This window comes from Typopeltis vanoorti, chromosome 4, assembly GCF_054136105.1.
Source record: "Typopeltis vanoorti isolate ZY-2024b chromosome 4, IOZ_Tvanoo_1.0, whole genome shotgun sequence".
Classification (NCBI taxonomy): domain Eukaryota; kingdom Metazoa; phylum Arthropoda; class Arachnida; order Uropygi; family Thelyphonidae; genus Typopeltis; species Typopeltis vanoorti.
This window is the reverse complement of record NC_143552.1, coordinates 169,039,122-169,060,281: the sequence shown is the minus strand read 5'-3', so window position 1 is coordinate 169,060,281 and position 21,160 is coordinate 169,039,122. Positions and strand designations below refer to the sequence as shown.

The window sequence follows — 21,160 nt, the reverse complement described above, 5'->3', positions numbered from 1 at the left end:
ATTCCACGGTTCTACAACCCCCCCATGCAAAGAAACCACTCCTCACCCTCTTGCTCACAGCTTCCTTTTGTACTTACCAGAGATGGTCCCTTGTCATCGCTCCTTCCCACCAAAAAGTCTCGATCATATCACCTCTCCCTCTATCCACCAAACTCTGCAGTCCACATTCCTTCAGCCAATCCTCATAATTAACATTGTACAGTCCTGAAACAGACCTGAAACCACCTTTGTTATCCACCTCTGCACCCTTTCCACAGTTAATTTATCCCCTTCAAATCCTGGGGACCAAATTTGAGAACTAAGTGTGGTCTGATCAGGGTCTTATACAACGGAATGACAACTCTTCTATCTCTGCAGGTCAGCGTCATTCTCAGTACTGCAGCAATCCTCTGGATAACCTTCACTACCTTTGCAATATGATCCCCTGAATTTGTTTTCTGTTGATCATCACCCCCAGATCTAGTCTCCCCTACTTCCTTCAATACAGCTCCTTCAATCGAGTATGCAGCCTCCCATCGATGTATCCCAAACTTCAAGACTTTATTGTTTGCTGCATTAAACTGCACCGCCATTCATTTGCCCGTCTGTCTAGCATATTCAAATCCTTTTGCAGGGCAGCCACATCTGTACTATTACTAATAACCCTTCCCAGCTTCAAATCATCTGCAAACAACTGAATATCCCCTTGCAATCCATTGATAATGTCATTGATATAAAGGTTAAACAATACAGGTCCCAGTACTGAGCCCCGTGGAACCTCACTTGTAACCTTCTGCTTCCTTGATATTGCTCCACCATACACAACTCTCTGATACCCATCAGACAGCCAATCCTGATTCCAGTTGACTAACCCAACATCTAAACCCATTTGCTGTAGCTTATCATTTGGTACCCTATCAATGCCTTTGGAAAAAAAAAAAAAAAAAAAAAAAAAAAAAAAAAAAAAAAAAAAAAGGCAGTGCATGCCTTTCGTTCATCAACTGCTCTTGTCGCTTTAATATAAAAGGTAATCATATTACTTAAGCAGGAGTGCCCCTTAACAAATTCGTGTTGATTCTGACAGATAACATTACCCCTCAATCTGCCCAACGCTGTATAGAGTCCCTCACTAATTTCTCAAAGACCTTAACAACTACTGATGACACAGAAACTGGCCTATAATTAGACACTTCCAGTCTGCTACCATCCTTATGCAATGGCAGTATCTTACCTTCCTTCCATTCATTGGGTATCTTTCCCGTAGCCAGACTTTCATTGAAAATCCAGGTCAAAGGAGCTGTCAGTTCTCACATTCTCTCAAAACCCGTGGTGAAATACCATCCAGTCCCACTGCTTTACTGACATCCAGAGTACTCAGTGTTTGAAAAAACACTCTCCTCTTGCACCTCGAACCAGTCTCATCCCTCTATTATTAAAACCTATTTCTCCAGGATGAAATACTCCAATAAAGTGTTCATTGAACAACTCCACTATGTCCTCTGCATCAGTCACGGTATTCCCATTTTTATCCCACAATGTCATTCTTCACACAATCATTTTTCCTCCTACTGGCCATATAATTAAAAAATTCCCTAGGATTTTCTTTGGATCTTAGGGACAATCTCTTCATATTTCAGTTTTGCCTTCCTCACCATACATAGTCACTCTCCTAGCCTGAGTCATATTCTTCATGCATCTGCTCTACACCCCTCTCCTTATATCTCTTCTATAATCTCTTTTTCTCCTGCAGTTCCTGTTTAATATTGTTTGTCATCCACTTTACACCAAATTGTGTCCGCTTCTTCACTTGTGGAATACAGCTTACTATTGCTGCTAACAAATATTTCTTCACCATTTCCCAAGCACTAATGATATCCTGGCCTTTCAATTCCACACTCCATGGAACTGCCCCAAGTTGATATCTAAGACTATTATAATCACCCACCTTCTAATTCCGGATATGTTCCCTTTTCTTTGAATACTCCTGCATATCTATTCATCTTCCAAGTCAAAACCACATCACTCTCTTCAACTGGGGGGAGAGATGTCATCTCATTTATTATCAGCTCTTCTGATGCTATGACCAGATGCAAAACTCTTGAACCTCTTGTTTCCTCTATTACACGTTGTCTAAGACAGTTTTCCCTCAAGAATTCTAGAAATTACATTCCCTTATTACTACATGCATTTTCTTCTTCCCAGCTTATAGTGCTACAGTTAAAATCTCCCATAACAATCATTCTTCTTGCACTTACCAAGCTCAACTGCCTACACATCTGTTCCCCACCCTCTGTGCTCCTTGGCTTGTAGCAACACTCCACTAAATATCCTGTCTTGCCCACCTCTACCTCACACCATATGCTTTCAAAACAATTAGTGACACAGCCTTCATTGGCCTCCACTCTTAGAGGACATAAGTCATCACTTATCATAAGCAGTACTTCACCACCAAGTTTTCCCTTCCTATCCTGCCGAAAAATGCAGTACCTTGCTACTTCTATTCCTGTTATTATATCATCTTCCATCAACCATGTCTCAGATATCCCAATAATCTTTGGCCAGGCTGATGCTATCAGCACTACCAATTTATCTCCTTTATTCTGGATAATCCTGGAATTAGTATAAAGCATAAAAATGTCACTGCTTCTATACTTATCATTATCCCCCACCAGACACCACTGGACTCAGTGTTACCTGATGTCGTCCCACTTCCGAGCACTCATTCCCACAAGAGGCCACCCCTGCTACCATCCACCCTGGTAACTCTAGTTTCCCTGCATTGACACACTGAGTTGTTCAGAAAACAGCAATCTCTCCAGATGTCTATATCCTTCCTCATTCAAATGCAAGCAGTCTGGCATACAGTTCCTTTCTGTCCTCAAATGCCCTACAAGCATCCACATATTCCAATACTCTCTTCTGACACATTCTGGCTATTATGCTATTCATTATTACTGCGCTCTTCATTCTGCTAAGCTCCTCATTATGATACCTGGGTAACACACACACACACACATACACACACTCTTTCCTCTCTGTGTTTTCTTTTGTACAACCTCAAGCATGAATCTCAGATCTCTCGCCACTCGATTTACACTGCCTCTCAAGTCATTCGTGCCCACCATCACAATCATTTCATCCACCCTTTCACCCAGCTTAATTGTCATACCCACACTTTCTATCGTTCCTCCAGGCAAACATTCCTCAGGCATGCTATCTTGTACACCACAGATCAAGTCTCCATATATCACACCTCTTACCACTCTATTCCTTGATTGCTCGCCTACATCTCCCCCCACCCCCCTCTCTCTCTCTGTGTTCCCTTACTTACCTGCTGTCCTGGCATCACTCTATCCCTGGTTCCAGCACTCCCTCACATTCTTCTCACTTCCTCTCTCTCTGACTGTTTCCATTCTCTTCTATCATTCCCATAACTCTCTCTCATTTCCTCTCTTCTACTCTTTCTATTCTCTCCTCTTCTATCATTCCATCTCTTTCTCCTACTCTGATTCACCTTGCATTCATGTCTTCCATTCATCTACTCTCATCTTACATACTTCTCATCTCATTCCCGAGATGTTCCACCTCCTCTCTCTCTCTCTCTCTCTCTCTCTCTCTCTGCAAGTTAGTCACTCTTACTCACCATTCATCCTCCCAATCAAGACCATCTCTGAAAACCTCACAGTCATTCAAGTCTTCCACACTCCCCACTCTTATTTTTTCATTCATATTTCGCTCATTATTTTCACCTATCACACTACTCGTCTCTCAAGTATTCTCCCGCTCATACCACACCAAGGTCGGATATAGTAACATCTAACTCACTGAATTCCTCCCATTGCCTACATTTTACACATATACGCACTCCCCCTTCTCTCACCAGCCACATATCTAACCACAAAATCCTTTATTATGTTACACAAAATAGAGTCCTTGAATGGGGAAGGACTTGGTGACACATCATTCGTAATGGGAGCTGCAGACTGCCACCATCATTAACTTCGTGCCAAGGAACTACTACAACTAAATGCTAATATGCTCTACTGGAAGCTAATTTATTTATGATATACTACAAGTATAAACGATATTTAACTATACTAAATAACAAAAACTTATCTTATAATAAATTTAGTTTAATGCTTTATCCAAGTGTAAACAAACAAAGTTTGCGCCTGAAAATATCTTCAGGACTGAGGTAAGGTAGTGCAACACCGAGCAAAGGTAAACCAAGCTCTCATCACTCCTTGTGTCAGTATCTCCCATAATGCAAAGCACATCTCCTTGCAGACATGTATACTGCTATGCATTAAGGGAAGGGCCACTACCCAGACTGGTTTCAGCCTTTATTGAGGTCTCATCAGTGGGAGGCAGACCCAAACCTGGAGAGGAGATACTAAGGCAGAAGCAATAGGAGAGGTCATATTTACCTATAGGAGTTGCCAACAGGTGTACCACCCTATTATTGAATTACTCTGGATTTAGAGAAAGATGTTGGAAGTTTATTTTTCACTTGGTTAGACTATAATAAATTTAGTTTAATCCTTTATCCAAGTATAAGCAAACAAAGTTTGCACCTGAATATCTTCAGGACTGAGGTAAGGTAGTGCAACACCAGGCAACTCTGAGCAAAGGTGGAGACCAAGGTCTCAGTATCCTCTCACTTTTATTCTCACGATATTATTTCCACATAAACTTCTCCTTCTTGTGGATCTCTTGCTTAATAAGGTTGCACATCCATTTTTGCCATTCAATAACTGATAACATGAGACCAAGGATAGCATTCTCCTAAGTTGATCATAATTCCAGCTTTGTAGTTCGGCATGTAACCTGTTTTAATGGGAACATCAATATAATCAGATACTTCCAAAGACAGCACAACATGTTCACTGTCACCAACTGATGGTAAAATAGTCATATTCTTAATAGAGAATATGACCCCCTTCTGACACTATGAATAAATCCAACACTCTTTTTCCTCGAGTTCCTTCTTTCAGATGCTGATTGAGAAAGTTGTCTTGTAACAATTCCACAAATTTCATTGTTATGCCAAATGTTCATTTTTATCATGAATACTCTTCTACCCAATCAATGTTTGGATAATTAAAGTCACCCATAATGATCACTTGTTTAGTACCTATAAGGCTAAATCGGCTATGCATTTCTTTGACCCCTGCAACTGAGCTGCTAGGTCTGTAGCAACACCCCAGTTACCAGTAGACAAAATAGCAATCAATCTTTCTTCATTTATTCTCTCTCAAATGGAGCAGAATATATTAGCCAAAAGCTTTAATTATTATTTTGTTATACCTTCCAATCACACCCAAAAGTTGACATAATGGCAAATATTGGAAGAAAACTTATTTAAAATGTCATAAGATTCTGCATACATCTGGAACAGAAGCCATTATCATTCATTCCAACCCTCCTCTAGAAATATCTCTAATGCTGAATACAAGGCAGTGAGAGATCTTCAGAAAAATAAGAATGTACTCTATACTGAAAGCAGATAAAGGAAATGCAACTACAGTATACTGGATTCAAACATGGACATAGAGATGAAGGAACTACTTGGTGATGTTAACCCATATGGACTACTCATAACAAAACCAATGATTAAATAACAGATCTTCGTAAATGGCCTAAGGAAATCAAAGAACACATCACTTCAAAACATCCTGTTATCCCATGTATCTATGGTGTTCTTAAAATACTCAAGGAATACCTCCTTGAGTATTTTAGCAAGTATTTGCAAATATTTATCTACAATCAGAAAAAACATCAATATACTTAAAACACTCCAAAGACTTCATAACAAAATAAGACATTAAACTGGATCCCACAAATATCATGGTGAGTTTGGATGTCACAAGTCTGTTTACTAATGCTCCAAGATAAGCCACCATATTAATTAAATAGGAGATATATTTCCACCTGCTACTATAAAACTTTTCAAACATTGTCTAGAGAATACTTTCTTCAAGTTTTGCAACCTCTATCATGAATGGACAGGCAGGCTTGGAAACCAGGGCTGTCCAACCTTAGTTAATCTGAGGGCCGCATCCAGAATAATAAATACAGTACATATATTAAACTACTTCGAGAGTCCTCCATGCCTGGAGCATGCACAGTTACAAAACAGCGTAAGAACGCTTCTTTGGCACATATAATATTTGAAAAACATGTGGATATACAGTGGTGTAAAAATACCAAATAAAATTACCACATTGAGATTATCGATTAGTGATAGAATGAAAATATCTAATACGCATTCAATTCAAATTGCTATTTTATATTTTTGCTCGTGAAAATCAAAATCCACAAGCGGGCAGCACAAAATCGCACTTCGGCATCCAGCCAGCAGGCCATGTTTTTGACAGCCCTGGCTTAAACCATAAAATCCAATTCACATAAAAAAAAAAGATAGATCTTTTCCCTCCTAATATTTTCATCTCAGTAGGAAATCATGGCAGTCTTTTTTCCCTGCAGAATTCATTTGAATTCTACAGGGAAAAAAGCTCAATGCTGGATGATATCGACATGTCACATAACACCACCCTGCAACAATAAGTTATCAAAACACTCAACAGGGTTACTGCAATATCCAGTGATGATAAAAAGAGAGAGAAAAAAAAAAAAAACATATCACAAAGATATTTTTCTTAAAAAAAAATATATAATCTCAGAATCAATAGCATCTTAAATAGACCAGCCATTTCAGGGCATTCAATTAGATAACAAAGATACTGTTTCTTTACTTACATAAACAATGTTACAAATTAAACAGGGAAAATTCTACAACAATACAACTTAAAAGTTACATTTAGACCACTACAAAAAATATCTCTGATGCTAGCATTGACAAAATAACTTCACCTAAGAACAAATACTCTTCTTTCTCTACTTGTCATTTGTCAAATAGGCTTATGAGAGAAGTTGACAAAATACTGCAACAATGTCCCATGTATCTGACATCTCATTACTACTACTGCAACATCATGTTCAAGTTTTTAATGGAATAATGACAGTTGTTAATTTAGAAATCTCTCTCTCAGTGAATGCTTTTGTTTGTTTGTTTTTTTGATGAAGTACGCAAATGTACAAATCTTGCAATTCATTATTTTTTTTTTCCCTCAAAAAGATGTACTCAACAGACACAAAAACATGGATATATAAAGAAACCTTAACTAGTTATGGGTACACAGTACTGCCTCCACCGTTATTCATCATCAATATGGATGATATTATCAAGGAATACGGTACTAAACCTGATATCAAAATTGGAATGCGAATCTCAGCTCTTTACTTTGTGCATATGATGTTATACTCCTAAATAAATCCAGTACAAGATTGCAAATTCCTTTAAACTAAGAAATCTTCATTTCCAGTAATAGGACTAGTGGCCTGTTACGGTCTCTTCCCATCTTTTCAAAAGCCATCCTCTATTCCTTCTCTCTGGAGGCCAATATCTCTGTATCTCTCTCTCTCTGGGGAATCCTCATACACTCATTCTTTCTGTAGGTTGTCTCCATCTCACTCTATAAAGATTGATGTAGTCTAAACAGATATTACCTGAAGTTAAAAGATATCACTATTTCTTTTGAACTCTAGTCTATTATATCCAGTTGTTTTGTCTATGAATCTTATTTCAGACCTTATCAGTCTTTATCTATCTGCTAAATTTATGGTACAGGCTTCCGAACCATATGTTAGGACTGGTCGTGAAAATTGAGTTATGGATTCTTATTGTTTTCTTGCTTATTAAATTTAGATTGATATCAGATTGATAGTTTTGGTTATTCCTATATAACTGGTTATTTTATGTTGCATGTCTTTCTCTCTTTCATAAGATACTAGATATTTGAATATATTAACCTGTTCTATATCATCGGTGATGCAAATTTTGCTTCTAATTGGGTCTCAGCCTTAATCATCCTCAAATTCCTGCCATGTACCCTCAAGGGGGTGTACAGGATATGATAGTACTACATGAAAAAAAATTACATCATTACTAACTTCCTATCTACAATTTTCCTCCAAATCAGTCTGTTACTTGTCAAGACTCCAACATTATCAGATCTTATATTTCTATTGTCTAAGGCACTTTGTACCGTATCAATCCACCTATATTTTGGTCTTCCTCTGGGTCGTTTTCCTGCCAACCTGGCAGAGAACACTTGGTTTGCTAATCTTTCCTTGCCCATTCTGTTTAAGTGACCATACTACCCGAGATTAGCTCTGCTAACGCATTCCTGGATGCTGACAATGTCAAGTTCTTTCCTAATAACCTCGTTTTTAATATGATATTGCGATTTTTTTATTCCTTGCCTTTTGCCTTGTGGCTACAGTTTGTTCCTCGTTAGAATCTATGTCCTCCAAAATCTGTAAATCTTTCTTTTATATTGTTCTTACTGTGGATTCCTGTAGATCGAACTTCTTTGTTAGCTCACAAATTTTCATTCCGCCTTCAAAATCCTTAATAATGTCGAGTTTTGTTTCCAAAGTCAACGTTTTTCTTTTCTCGCTAGCTATAGAAGAATCGGACTTGCTTCTTTTGGATGACATCATTATTTTTTATGTGCTAAAATTTTTATCAAGAACATAACATTGAACAATCGCAAGGTTTGTAGACTATAAAAATCGTGTATGAATGGAGACTGCGTGAAATACGTCAGTGCTTGTTCACAGCATGTGTGACACTGGCGAATGCAGCCTGCGACTGAAAATACGTACACATAAGAAACCGCATAACTCCGGATTCGCGTAAGTCAGGGTAAGACTACTTAAAAGCACAATCCCCTTTTCGATATGTATGCATTATGGGAAGTGACACTATCCAGACTGGTTTCATCCTTTACTGAAATCTCATTAGTGAGAGCCAGAACCAGAAGAAATACCAAGGTTGAATAAACGCAGTAGTCTTATATTTCCCATATGCAAGTAGTGAAAAGTGTATTAACTTATTCTTAAAATACTCTAGATCAGAGAATAATATAAACTTATGCTGACAAGAAATTATGACTATCTTCACAAATTGGATACTTAACATCAATTGAGTAGCCCAGTTGTGAAGATGCTTCATGCATAAACTTTGCTTACTATTGGATAAAGAATTAAACAATAATATAATTTTTGTCAAACAGGTGAGATCTTTCTGAGCAATAAATACAAAATATTATATTCAGGCAATGACAATCAAGGAAAAGAAGGAGTAGCCACAGTATTCAACACTAAATATGAGGCTAATCTTCTTGAATGGCAAGCAATCTCGAGTAGAGTGATGTGGGGAAAATATCAGAATGGGGAACTGGACAATGAGAATTATTTGTGTAAAGAATTAAACAATAATATAGGTATTATTTCTGGAAAATTTCCCATGGTACTCCTCTAAAATAAACTATTATTTTAATGGCCAATATAGCATCCTTTCATTTAGAAGTGCCCTTTTTTTTTTACAATGTCATTGGCTCTTTACCCAAAATCTTAGGGCATTACTGAAGTGTTATAAAACTAACATATGAAGAATAAAATAGAAGGAAAATATGGACATACCTTTTTTGGATGTTGTTTTCTGTTTCCTTATCCCGGCGATATGTCATCTGCTGTTAAAAGAAGGGGGTGTTTTGTGGAAAGTAAAGTAATGTGGGAGAATTATTTGAAAAAACCTGGATTTTTTATATGTGTAATATTATTATTATTAAGGGTGGGTAGAGTGTTTGAGAGGAAGGGGGGGGGGGAGTGAGAGAAAAATCTGAAGATAGGTTTTTTTTGGTACGAGGGGGGGGGGGGGGGGAAGGAAGGAGGAGAGATTTAAGAGAAAAAGTCAGGGGTGGGAGTAACGGGGTGCGAGCCATTTCAATAGGCGTTATCTTCGGAACTCTTCGGGGAAGTGGATGATATGTCATGTCGGTTAGGTGTTTTGTCTTTGGTGTACTCGTGTTGTCTCCTATTCAAGAACATTTAAGCAATAAAAGATGCAACAACAAAAAGAAAAACAAGATACAAAGTACATGAAAAACTGAAATAGCAGTCCACGCCCTTGAACATAAACATACCCAGCAAATTGACAAGGCCATAATATTAGACATACAAGACAACAAAACAATGCTTAGAATATTGGAAACTATAGTCATAAATTGTGACGAAAACTCAATAAACGTCCACCGACCTTACATAATCTCCAACAGTTGGAAGCGCCATAACATAAAAATTAGGTCAAGACACCAACAATAGGAGACAACATAAGTACACAAAAGACAAAACATCTGACATGACACAACATTCACTTCCCCCATAAGTTCCAAAGATTATGCCTGTCAAAACGGCTCACACCCTATTACTCCCAAACCTGACTTTTTCCCTTAAATCCCTCCCCTTCCCCAAAAAATAACTTCTATCATCAGATTCTTCTCTAACCACCCCCTCCCAAACACTCTCTACCCACCCTTAATGATAATAATATACATATAAAAAACCTGGAGTTTTTTCAAATAATTCCCACACATTACCCCCACTTTCCCTGCCCCCTTCCTTTAACAGCAGATAAAGGCACATCGCCAGAATAAGTAGACAGAAAAAAATATCCAAAAAATTATGTCCAAATTTTCCTCTTATTTTATTCTTCATATATTAGTTTGATAACACTTCAGTATAATGCCCTAAGATTTTGAGTAGTGCCAATGACATTGTAGAAAAAAGGGGCACTCATAAATGAAAGTAGGCTATATTAGGGATTAAAATAATAAACAATAATATAATTTTTGTCAAACTGATGAGAACTTTCTGAGCAATAAATACAAAATGTTATATTCAGACAATGGCAATCAAGGAAAAGAAGGAGCAGCCATAGCATTCAACACTAAATACGAGGCTAATCTTCTTGAATGACAGGCAGTCTCGAGTAGAGTGATGTGGGGAAAATATCAGAATGGGGAACTGGACAATGAGACTTATTTGTGTCTATGGTCCCACAAAATGTTCTACTAAGGTAGAAATGTAGGAATTTTTTTGAGGCTTTAGAGAAAGCACCTAACACAATGAAAAAGGAAAAGTTGGTCCTTGTTGGGGATTTTAATAGCAGAATAGGAAATGGTTATCAGACATACAGAAATGTTTTGAGAAAATTAGGAGAAAAGAGCAAAGCTAATAATAATGGCAAATACATGTTGGATTGCTGCTCAGAATATGGAATGGTTATTACTAACACCATGTTCCAAAATAAAAATGAGCACAAATTCACATGGAGAGAAGAAGCAAGGAATAAGAAGTCTCATTGACTACGTTATTCTTGATAGTGTTTTCTCCCTGATGCAGGACACCAGAGTGTACAAAGGATTTGAAATTGGAAGAGATCACTATTTAGTCTTGAGCAGGATAAAATTGAATTTCATATTGAAAAGAAGAACATATAAGAAAGTTTTAAAGTGAATAAAAGTTGAGCAGCTCCCAGATATGAACTGTAACTAAAATACACAAACATTATTCAAGAAAAAATGAGAGTTTGAGAACAGGAACCAAATCTTGGAGATTCAGTGGCAAGCTCTGAAGAAAGCATTGATTCAGCCAGAGAGGCATGTGATGAGGTTGTCTGCAAGGATAGAAAAATCAGAATTCCATGGTGGACACAGGAATTAAAAGAGGCAGTGAAGGAAAAGAAGAAAGCATATCAAAAGTTCCAGGCAAATAAATCAGCTTGTGCTTTTAGAGAATACAGAGACTAATTGTAATTGTGAATTGTAAGTCAGCAGTTAGAATTGAAGGAAGTACAGGAAGATGGTTTAATGTTAAATCTGGTGTTAGACAAAAATGTATATTATCCCCTCTGTTATTCATTATCTATATGGATCACATTATGAAAGAAGGTGGTATTAAACCTGATATCAAAATTGGAGATGTTAATGTCAGCTCTTTTGCTTTATGCAGATGTTGTTATACTTCCAAATAAATCTGTTACATATCTGCAAGATTCCCTGACTTAATTGAATAACTGTTGTAACAGATATGGTATGAAGGTCAGCAATAACGAGACAAAGATAATGAAAATAGTAAAAATAATCATAATTAAAAATCTGAATATTTTTACGTATTGTTTATGTTAGTATTTTATTAGTTTTGTTTTCATAACACGCATTGTCGGCACTTGCGATGTGCTCGTTATGGAAATTGTTTTGTTAAAAGTGATATGTAAAGCAGTTAAAAATTTATGTACTTACCGGATTTGAATAGTTGTAACTTTAAACAAATTTATTATGGTTTGAAATATTAAGATTTGTGTTTTATGAGGACATTCTCTTGTCGCTAACGGAGACGTGTCAGCCATTATACAGTACTTAAGTTTCTCGCTTGCCATGGAGTACGCATGCTCGACAAGAAGTTTGATGTGTGATTGACAGCTGACAAGGAAAGCCTTCGGTATCTGGGTAACGGCTGTAAACAAGAGAGCGTTCGGAAGAATTTTAGAACACAGGCCAGCAGATATTTAGGTTCGGAGGAACCTAAATATCTGCCGGCTATCAGTTTTTTATGTGACAGTCAGAGGAAAATTAATGGTATATTCCGAAAAAGGAATCGTGGAACTATTAAGTTTTAATGTGGAATAAGTATGTGGATAAATAAAAGAAAATACTCCTATATGCGTTTTAAACGGAATATTGGAGGAAACACTAATTGAAAGATTTATAGTAGATTCCGAAAAGGGAATCGTAGAACTGTAAGTTTTTTTTATTGGAAGAGTTAAGAATGTCAATAAGAATTTCTTATTTACGTTCTAAAGGAATGTTTGAGAAAACTCTGATTAGGAAGTTTCATCTGTATTAAGGATGCCAGATCTAACTATTATTTCTACAGAAGAAAAGAGGACGAATTAATGTGTATTACATAAGTGATGAGAAAGGATCCAGTAAAAAAATGAAGAATAGAGTCATATATCTTCTGAAAAAGGCCTTGACAGAGAAAGAAACTGACTATGAAATTTTTGTGATTGTGCAAACAAAGTGTTTAGTCTAGTCTTAAGTGTAAGTTTATTTTTAAAAGGCCTTGGATCCAATTAATTTGTAGTTAGTTATGTAAAGTTGTTTGAAATGTATATATATATATTGTTTTTGTTTTATTAAATGTATTTATTTTGTATTTTGGTCTTGAGTCAGTGATTATTTGGATTATGAAAGAAAGAGTTAAGATCATTGCACCAATTGGAGTGAACCCTTGTGCATATAATAACATATAGGTACACTCGGAATAAAAAAAAAAATAATTGTTAGAAACAGAGATCATCTCTATGGTAGAATTAAAAATATTAAGATATAATATCTATGAATATCCTTATCTATATAAAAATCCACCAATTATTAACAGGCTCTATTGCTTTATGCAGATGTTGTTATACTTCCAAATAAATCTGTTACAAGTCTGCAAGATTCCCTGACTTAATTGAATAACTGTTGTAACAGATATGGTATGAAGGTCAGCAATAACAAGACAAAGATAATGAAAATAGGCAGAAGCATTGAAAATTTGAAGTGCATTGTGAATGGAGAACCTATAGAACAAGTGAAACATTTCAGCTACTTAGGCACGATTTTTAGTGAAGATGGTAAATTAAATATGGAAATAGACAATAGAATCAACAAATGGTAGGAAGTTAACTGAATCAATTTATATGGAATAAGAAATTAGTCACAACACAAAATTAGCTGTATACAAGACAGCATTCAAACAAATTTTAACTTATGGATCTGAGAGCTGGGGTCAGAAGTAAAACTTGACTGACCATAGATATGAGAGTCCTGAGAAAGATTAAAGCATGAACAGATGGCATCAATGGCAATATCATATTAAAAATGAGGATATTAGGAAAGAACTTGACAATGTCAGCATCCAGGAATGCATTAACAGAGCTAATCTCAGGTGGTATGATCACTTAAACAGAATGGGAGAGGAAAGATTAGCAAAACAAGTGTTCTCTACCAGGTTGGCATGAAAAAAGACCCAGAGGAAGCCGAAGATATAGGTGGATTGATACGATAACAAGTGCCTTAGAAGAGAGAAATATAAGATCTGATAACCTTGGAGTCTTGACAGGTAACAGACTAATTTGGAGGAAAATTGTAGCTAGAAAGTTAGTAATGATATAAATTTTTCATGTAGTACTATCATATCCTGTACACCCCTTGAGGGTACATGTCAGGAATTTGATGATGATGATATAATTTTTGTCAACTATCATTTATATTAGAACCAAGTGAAAAAATTTCAACATCTTTCTCTGATCCAGAGTATTTTAAAATAAGGGGATTTGGTGATATGGTCACTCATTAATGATAATTAATGTTCAGGCCTGTGTGCTATCTGGTGACCAGCCTGGGGTGCCACCATTAATTAATGTACCCTCAAAATAGAGGTTTGGGGTTTCTAATGACAACTGGAATACCACTGAAGGCTGCCACTAACAATGCATGGAGATTGGCTGATAAAAAAAAGTGGAACCCCTATTCTAGAAGCCGAAAATAGCATTAACCAATTTGAGTCTCCAATGAATATGGTGGTGTTTCATCAGATAAGTGTTCTCCACCTAGTGAATCTAGTCAAATGATATTTCCTCCAACTAAGAAGAAAAAGTGCAGTGGGAATACACAGTGGGTATTCCCACTGCTCATTAGTGGCCAAAAAAAGTTAGTTTAGTTTCATGCTGCTAAAATAAAGTTTTTTTTCATTACTGCAAAAAAATCTCAACTATTATAATTATTGCTAATGGTTACTATTTCTAAAGTAAGGTAAATATATAAGAAATACTAGGTAATAATCCTCTATGACCTAGCTAGTCATGCTGAAAGCTGTGATTACTTATCACTACAGAAAACAAAAACATGTTCTAGAAAGCATATAACAGAGCCTCAAGCCTAGTGTATATCAGAAATATGTTGTTTTCATCCTTCTGATTGAGAAAGAGATATTCTAAACAAAAATGTAGGTACAGTATTTCATTTGTAGGCAATACAGTATTTTCTCATAACAAATCTGCTTAATAATCCTAACTTCCCAAGACCACACAAATGGGAGAGCTCTTCTTCCATTGCTCTACATCTTCACTGGCAACCTCCAACTGCAACTCTTTAGCTGGTAGCACTAGCTTGTCACAATCTCTAAAAGCACTGTTGAATCCTGTGAATGTAAATATATTGTCAGTGCCTTGTTCCGAAATTTCATACAGTCACCTCACTCCATGCTGAATCTAACTTCCATGTACAATGCAAGATGATATATTCCTTACACACGTCTGAGAGTATTCTCACCCTCATTAGTAGCTAGACTAAAGGTATTTCTTAAATATGCCTTGAAAACAGCAATAACACCCTAGTTCACAGGTTGCAAGAGAGCAGCAGTATTCAGGTGAACACATTAACAGGATGCCACCATAAGTAACATACAATAAGTCAAGGGATTCTGTATATGATGTGTGTGAAGTTATTAAAAGCAGAATTCCCCCCACCCCTCAAATATATTGTATTTTCTTCTTCATACTGTGAGAAAATGTTTCCTAATAATATACAGTATTTTTGTCTTCATGGGACAATCTTTTCAGAACCAAATTTTATTCACAATGGTCTATACATTCTATTTGGTCCAAAAAAAAAAAAAAAAAGTAATGTGCAAGATTATTTTGTTGCTATTTTTACACCCACTGAAAATCAGAAAAATAATTATAAGAATAACATTTGTTAGAAGGGGGAATACATATATGCGCAAAATGCAGGCAATGAGAGGAACTTGGTGAGTTAGAGATAACTATAACTGACCTCGTTGAGTCAGAGGTGGGAGATTCTCCACGTACAGAGATGAGTGGTATGATAGAGGGCGAGAATAGCGAGAGAAATATGAATGAAAAAATGAGAGTAGTGCATGTGGAATGGTTGAATGATTGTGAAGTTTTCGGAGATGGTCTCAATTGGGAGGATCAATGGCAAACAAGAATGACTGACTTGCAAAGAGAGAGAGAGATAGATGAGCTGAAAGAGCAGGTGGAATGTTGTACTTTCATAAGCAGTACTTGGCGTACTGCTTATGAGATTAGGCAAATGGAAGAGATGAATGCAAGGCGAATCAGAGTAGAAGTGAGAGTTATGGGAAGTAGAAGAAACAGAATGAGAGAGTTATGGGAATGATAGAAGAGGAGAGAATAGGAACAGTAGAAGAGAGGGGAATGAGAGAGAGTTATAAGAGTTGTAGAAGAGGAGAGAATACAAACAGTAGAAGAGAGTGTTATGGGAATGATGGAAGAGGAGAGAATGGAAACAGTCGAAGAGAGGGAATAAGAAGACTGCGATGGAGTGCTGGAAACAAGGATAAAGTGATGTCAGGAAGGCAGGTAAGTAGGGGAACTCAGAGAGAAATTGTTAGAGGAGAGAGAGAGAGAGGGAGGGAGCAGGTGAGTAATCGAGGAACAGGGTGGGAAGAGGTGTGATGTATGGAGACTCAATGATCCGTGGTGTGCAAAGATAGGATGCACGAGGAGTGTTTGCCTAAAGGAATGATAGAAAGGGTGGCTATGGCAATTAAGAGGAGTGAAAGGGTGGATGAGATGATTGTGATGATAGGAACAAATGACTTGAAAGGCAATGTAAATTGGGTGGCGAGAGAGATGAGATTCTTGCTTGAGGTTGAAAAGAAAATGTAGAAATGAAAGATAGTGTGGTGTTGCCTAGGTATGATAGTAATGAGCTGAGCAGAAGAGCAGTAATATTGAATAACATAATAGCTAGAATGTGTCAGAAGAGAAGATTGGAATATGTGGATGCGTGGAGGGCATTAGAGGACAGAAAGGAATTGTATGCGAGAGACCGCTTGCATCTGGAGAGATTGCTGTTCTGAACGAGTCGGTGTGTCAAAGCAGGGAAACTAGAATGCCCATGTTAGATGGTAGCAGGGATGGCCACTTGTGGGAAGGGGACGGCATCAATTAATGCTGAGCCGAGTGGAGTAGAGGGGATAGTGCTAGGTATAGAAACAATGGCATTTTTTATGCTTTATACTAATGCCAGAAGTATCCAGAATAAAGGAGAGGAATTGGTGGCGCTGATAGCATCAGCCTGGCCAAAGATTATTGGGATCACTGAGACGTGGTTGACAGAAGAGGATATAATAATAGGAATAGAAGTAGCAGGGTACAGCATTTTTCGGCAGGACAGGAAGGGAAAGCGTGGTGGTGGAGTACTGCTTATGATAAGTGATGACTTATGTCCTCTTAAGAGTGAAGGCCAATGAAGGCTGTGTCACTAATGGTTTTGAAAGCATTTGGTGTGAGGTAGAGGCGGGCAAGGCAGGATATTTAGTGGGGTGTTGTTACAAGCCAAGGAGCACAGAGGGTGGGGAACAGATTTGTAGGCACTTGAGCTTGGTAAGCAAGAAGAATGATTGTTATGGGAGATTTTAACTACAGCAGTATAAATTGGGAAGAGGAAGATGCATGTAGCAATAAGGGAATGGAATTTCTACAATTATTGAGGGACAAATGTCTTAGGCAACATGCAATAGAGGAAAGAAGAGGTTCAAGACTTTTGGATTTGATCACAGCATCAGAAGAATTGATAATAACTGAGATGACATCTCTCCCACCAGTTGGAGAGAGAGTGACCATGCAGTTTTGACTTGGAAGATAAATAGACATGCAGGAGTATCAAAGAGACAGGAACGTATGTGGAATTATAAGGCAGGTGATTATAATAGTCTTAGATATCAACTTGGGGAAGTTTCACGGAGGGAGGAACTGGAACGCCAGGATATCATTAGTGCTTGGGAAATTGTGAAGGAATATTTATTAGCAGCAATAGTAAGCTGTATTCCACAAGTGAAGAAGAGAACACAATTTGGTGTAAAGTGGATGACAAACAATATTAAACAGGAACTGCATGTGAAAAAGAGGCTATGGAAGAGGTATAAGGAGACAGGTGAAGAGCGGATGCATGAAGAATATAGGACACAAGCCAGGAGAGTGACTAGTATAGTAAAGAAGGCGAAACTGGAATATGAGAAGCGATGGGCCAAAAGATCCAAAGAAATCTTAGGGAATATTTTAGCTATGTGGCCAGTAGGAGAAGAAATGATTGTGGAAGAATGACATTGTGGGATAGAAATGGGAATAGAGTGACTGATGCAGAGGACATAGTGGAGTTGTTCAATTAGTACTTTATTGGAGTATTTCATTCTGGAGAAGAAGGTTTTAATACTTGAGGGGTAGGGCAGGTTTGAGGTTTAGAGGTGCAAGAGAAGAGTGTGTTCCAAATACTGAGTACTCTGGATATCAGTAATGCTGTGGGAGTAGACGGTATTTCACCACGGGTTTTGAGAGAATGTGCTAAAGAACTGACAGCTCCTTTGACCTGGATTTTCAATGAAAGTCTGGAAGGAAGGTAAGATAGTCCCATTGCATAATGGCAGTAGCAGACTGGAAGTGTCTAATTATAGGCCAGTTTGTCTGTCAACAGTAGTTGTTAAAATCTTGGAGAAATTAGTGAAGGACCATATACAGCACTGGGCAGATGAGGGTAATGTTATCTATGAGAGTCAATATGGATTTTGTTAAGGGGTGCTCTTGTTTTAGTAATAAAGTTACAAGAACAGTAGATGAGGGAAAGGCATATACTGCCATTTTCTTGGATTTAGCGAAGGCATATGACAGGGTGCCACATGATAAGCTGATATTTAAGTTGCAGCACATGGGTTTGGATGTCAGTTGGTCAACTGGATTGGCTGTCCGATGGATATCAGAGAGTTGTGTATGGTGGGGCAGTTTCAAGGAGGCAGAGGGTTACAAGTGGGGTCCCCACAGGGCTCAGTACTGGGACCTATATTGTTTAGCTTTTATATCAATGACATTGTTAGTGGATTGCAGGGGAATATTCAGTTGTTGGCAGCTGATGTGAAGCTGGAAGGGTTATTAGTAATGGTGCAGATGTGGTAGCCCTGCAAGAGGATTTGAATAAGCTAGACAGATGGGACAATTCATACTCTACTGGAGGAAGTAGGGGAGACAAGAGATCTTGGGTTGATGATTGATAGAAACCTGAAATTCAGGGGATATATTGCAAAGGTGGTGAAGGTAACACAGAGGATTACTGCAATATGAGAAAGACATTAACCTGCGGTGATAAAAGAGTTATCATTCGGTTGTATAACACCCTGATCAGACCACACTTAAGACTACTGTTCTCAGATTTGGGCCCCAGGATTTGAATGAGATAAATTAACTGTGGAAAGGGTATGGAGGCGGATAACAAAGATGGTTTCTGCCTCCATACAAACAAGGATAGGCTGAGGGAATGTGGACTGCAGAGTTTGGTAGATAGAAGGAGAGGTGATATGATTGAGACTTTTAAACTGTTGAGAGGTGGTTACAGGGTTGACACTGGGGAGTTCTTTCGCTTTTTTGAACAGCAGGAAGAAGTGATGACAAGGGGCCATCCCTGGAAGTTACGAAAGGAAACTGTGTGCAAAAGTGTGAGGAGTAGTTTCTTTGCATGGATGATGGTTGAACCGTAGAATGCATTGCCTGATAGAATGGTGAGAGCAAGAACGGTCAATGAGTTTAAGGAGTGGTATGATAGACTTTGTGTTTCCTAGGAGGGACCTCCAGCAATGAGTCTTTTGGCTCAATGGAGGCCTGAATAATAATAATAAATTATTGCTTTAGTTTCATGTTATAAAGAAAGAGGCTTAATGGATACATAACAATGTTTCATAACTGTTCAATCTGTAATCAGCAATTCTGGAAAAAAATGGGGGGGAGGGGCTCTTAGTACTACAGATATTCTGATTATTACAAATGTAATGTGATATGTCTAAAGATTTGTTTTATATCATATGGAGATAACCCATATACAGGAATCATATTACTTTTGACACCCCTCCCAAAAAAAAAAAAAACATCTGGATGACATGAACTATTTAAGTTACATTTAATTTATTTAAATTACTTACCAACTAAAGAATTCTTTTCCACCTTTTCTAACTGATTAATTGGCACAAACTCAAACTGAATCATAGGAATAGAAGTTGTTGTCTCCAAACAGGGAATCACAGTGGTTTCATTATTAAAGGTCATTTCATAATCATTTTTGATAGATGTAAAATTTTTATTGGCAGTTTTCAAAGTGCATTTGGAGATATAGTAAACCTGCAAGTAACATTTTATTGTAAAGTGAAATATATAATGTTAAATAGGACTAAGCATTTCACAATAATTCATAAAAAAATTATTAGAACCACCACCATTAATTTTACTATTATAAATAAATAAATATATTTCATGTGGATATTTTTTTTCCCTTGACTATTAAAGAAACAGGTTATAATACAGTTGCATTTCCATGTTTACATTTCTGTAGCTGTTCCTAATATTCTTGTTAAAGTTTCTGGAAAGGAAAACTGCATAGACACTGGAATGCAAATAAGTACTTATCTATATAAAATTAATTATTTACAGCCAATGTTTCACTAGCTTAAGCTAGCATTATCAGAGGAAATTTAACATTAGTGAAGGCACAAACTAAGATGACCAGGATAAAAAGGATAGTCACGTGTATGTAGGGTGACAGTGGTGCCCTTCATGTTGACTACTGTTGCTGATGGGTGGGAAGGGCAGTGAGCAAAAAGCTATTTATAATCCTACTGTCTGTTCTGTTACTGCTAACAGGGTTATGTAAAACTTGTGCTGCTTTCAGGAACAGTCTCTTCGATTTAAACTGGGATTTGTAAAGTAGCTTGGTTTTCTTTTGTGTTATGAAGTGGTCATTCTCCAAAGCATGTTGAGATAGTGTGCTTTTTGGCTCTTCATTCTCCACTCCATAAAAGATACATTTGAAATGGAGAGCCAAAAAGATGCCTTCAATCCTGTCATGAAAGTGAAGATTTTGAGGATAATGTGGAGAAAATTGTCGAAAATTATCAGAGGACATTAGAAGAAAAAGAAAATGATGAGGGTAACACTGCCAAGCTTGAATAAGTGAGTAACCAGGATGCTAGGCATGTTTTTTTTTCTGAATTATGACTATTTTATGCAAGAAGGTAATGAAGGCAGTGCTATACCTGCACTAAATACCTGTGAAAACCAGACAGGCTATATTCAATTCCTAGAACACACTGGCTACTAAGAACTGCATGCATGTTTAATATATGTAAGAGAAATCATTTG

At 37.2% G+C, this 21,160-nt stretch overlaps 1 protein-coding gene across 1 annotated transcript in view; it reads right to left on the bottom strand.

The window, feature by feature from the left end:
- The window catches only part of RPA1 (replication protein A 70), a 283,379-nt gene that overhangs the window by 150,252 nt on the left and 111,967 nt on the right, over positions 1-21,160 (bottom strand). The window contains exon 9 of the mRNA XM_090391585.1: positions 19,948-20,143. Within this exon, the coding sequence (XP_090247711.1) occupies positions 19,948-20,143 (196 nt within the window). The remainder of the gene's footprint in view (positions 1-19,947; positions 20,144-21,160) is intronic.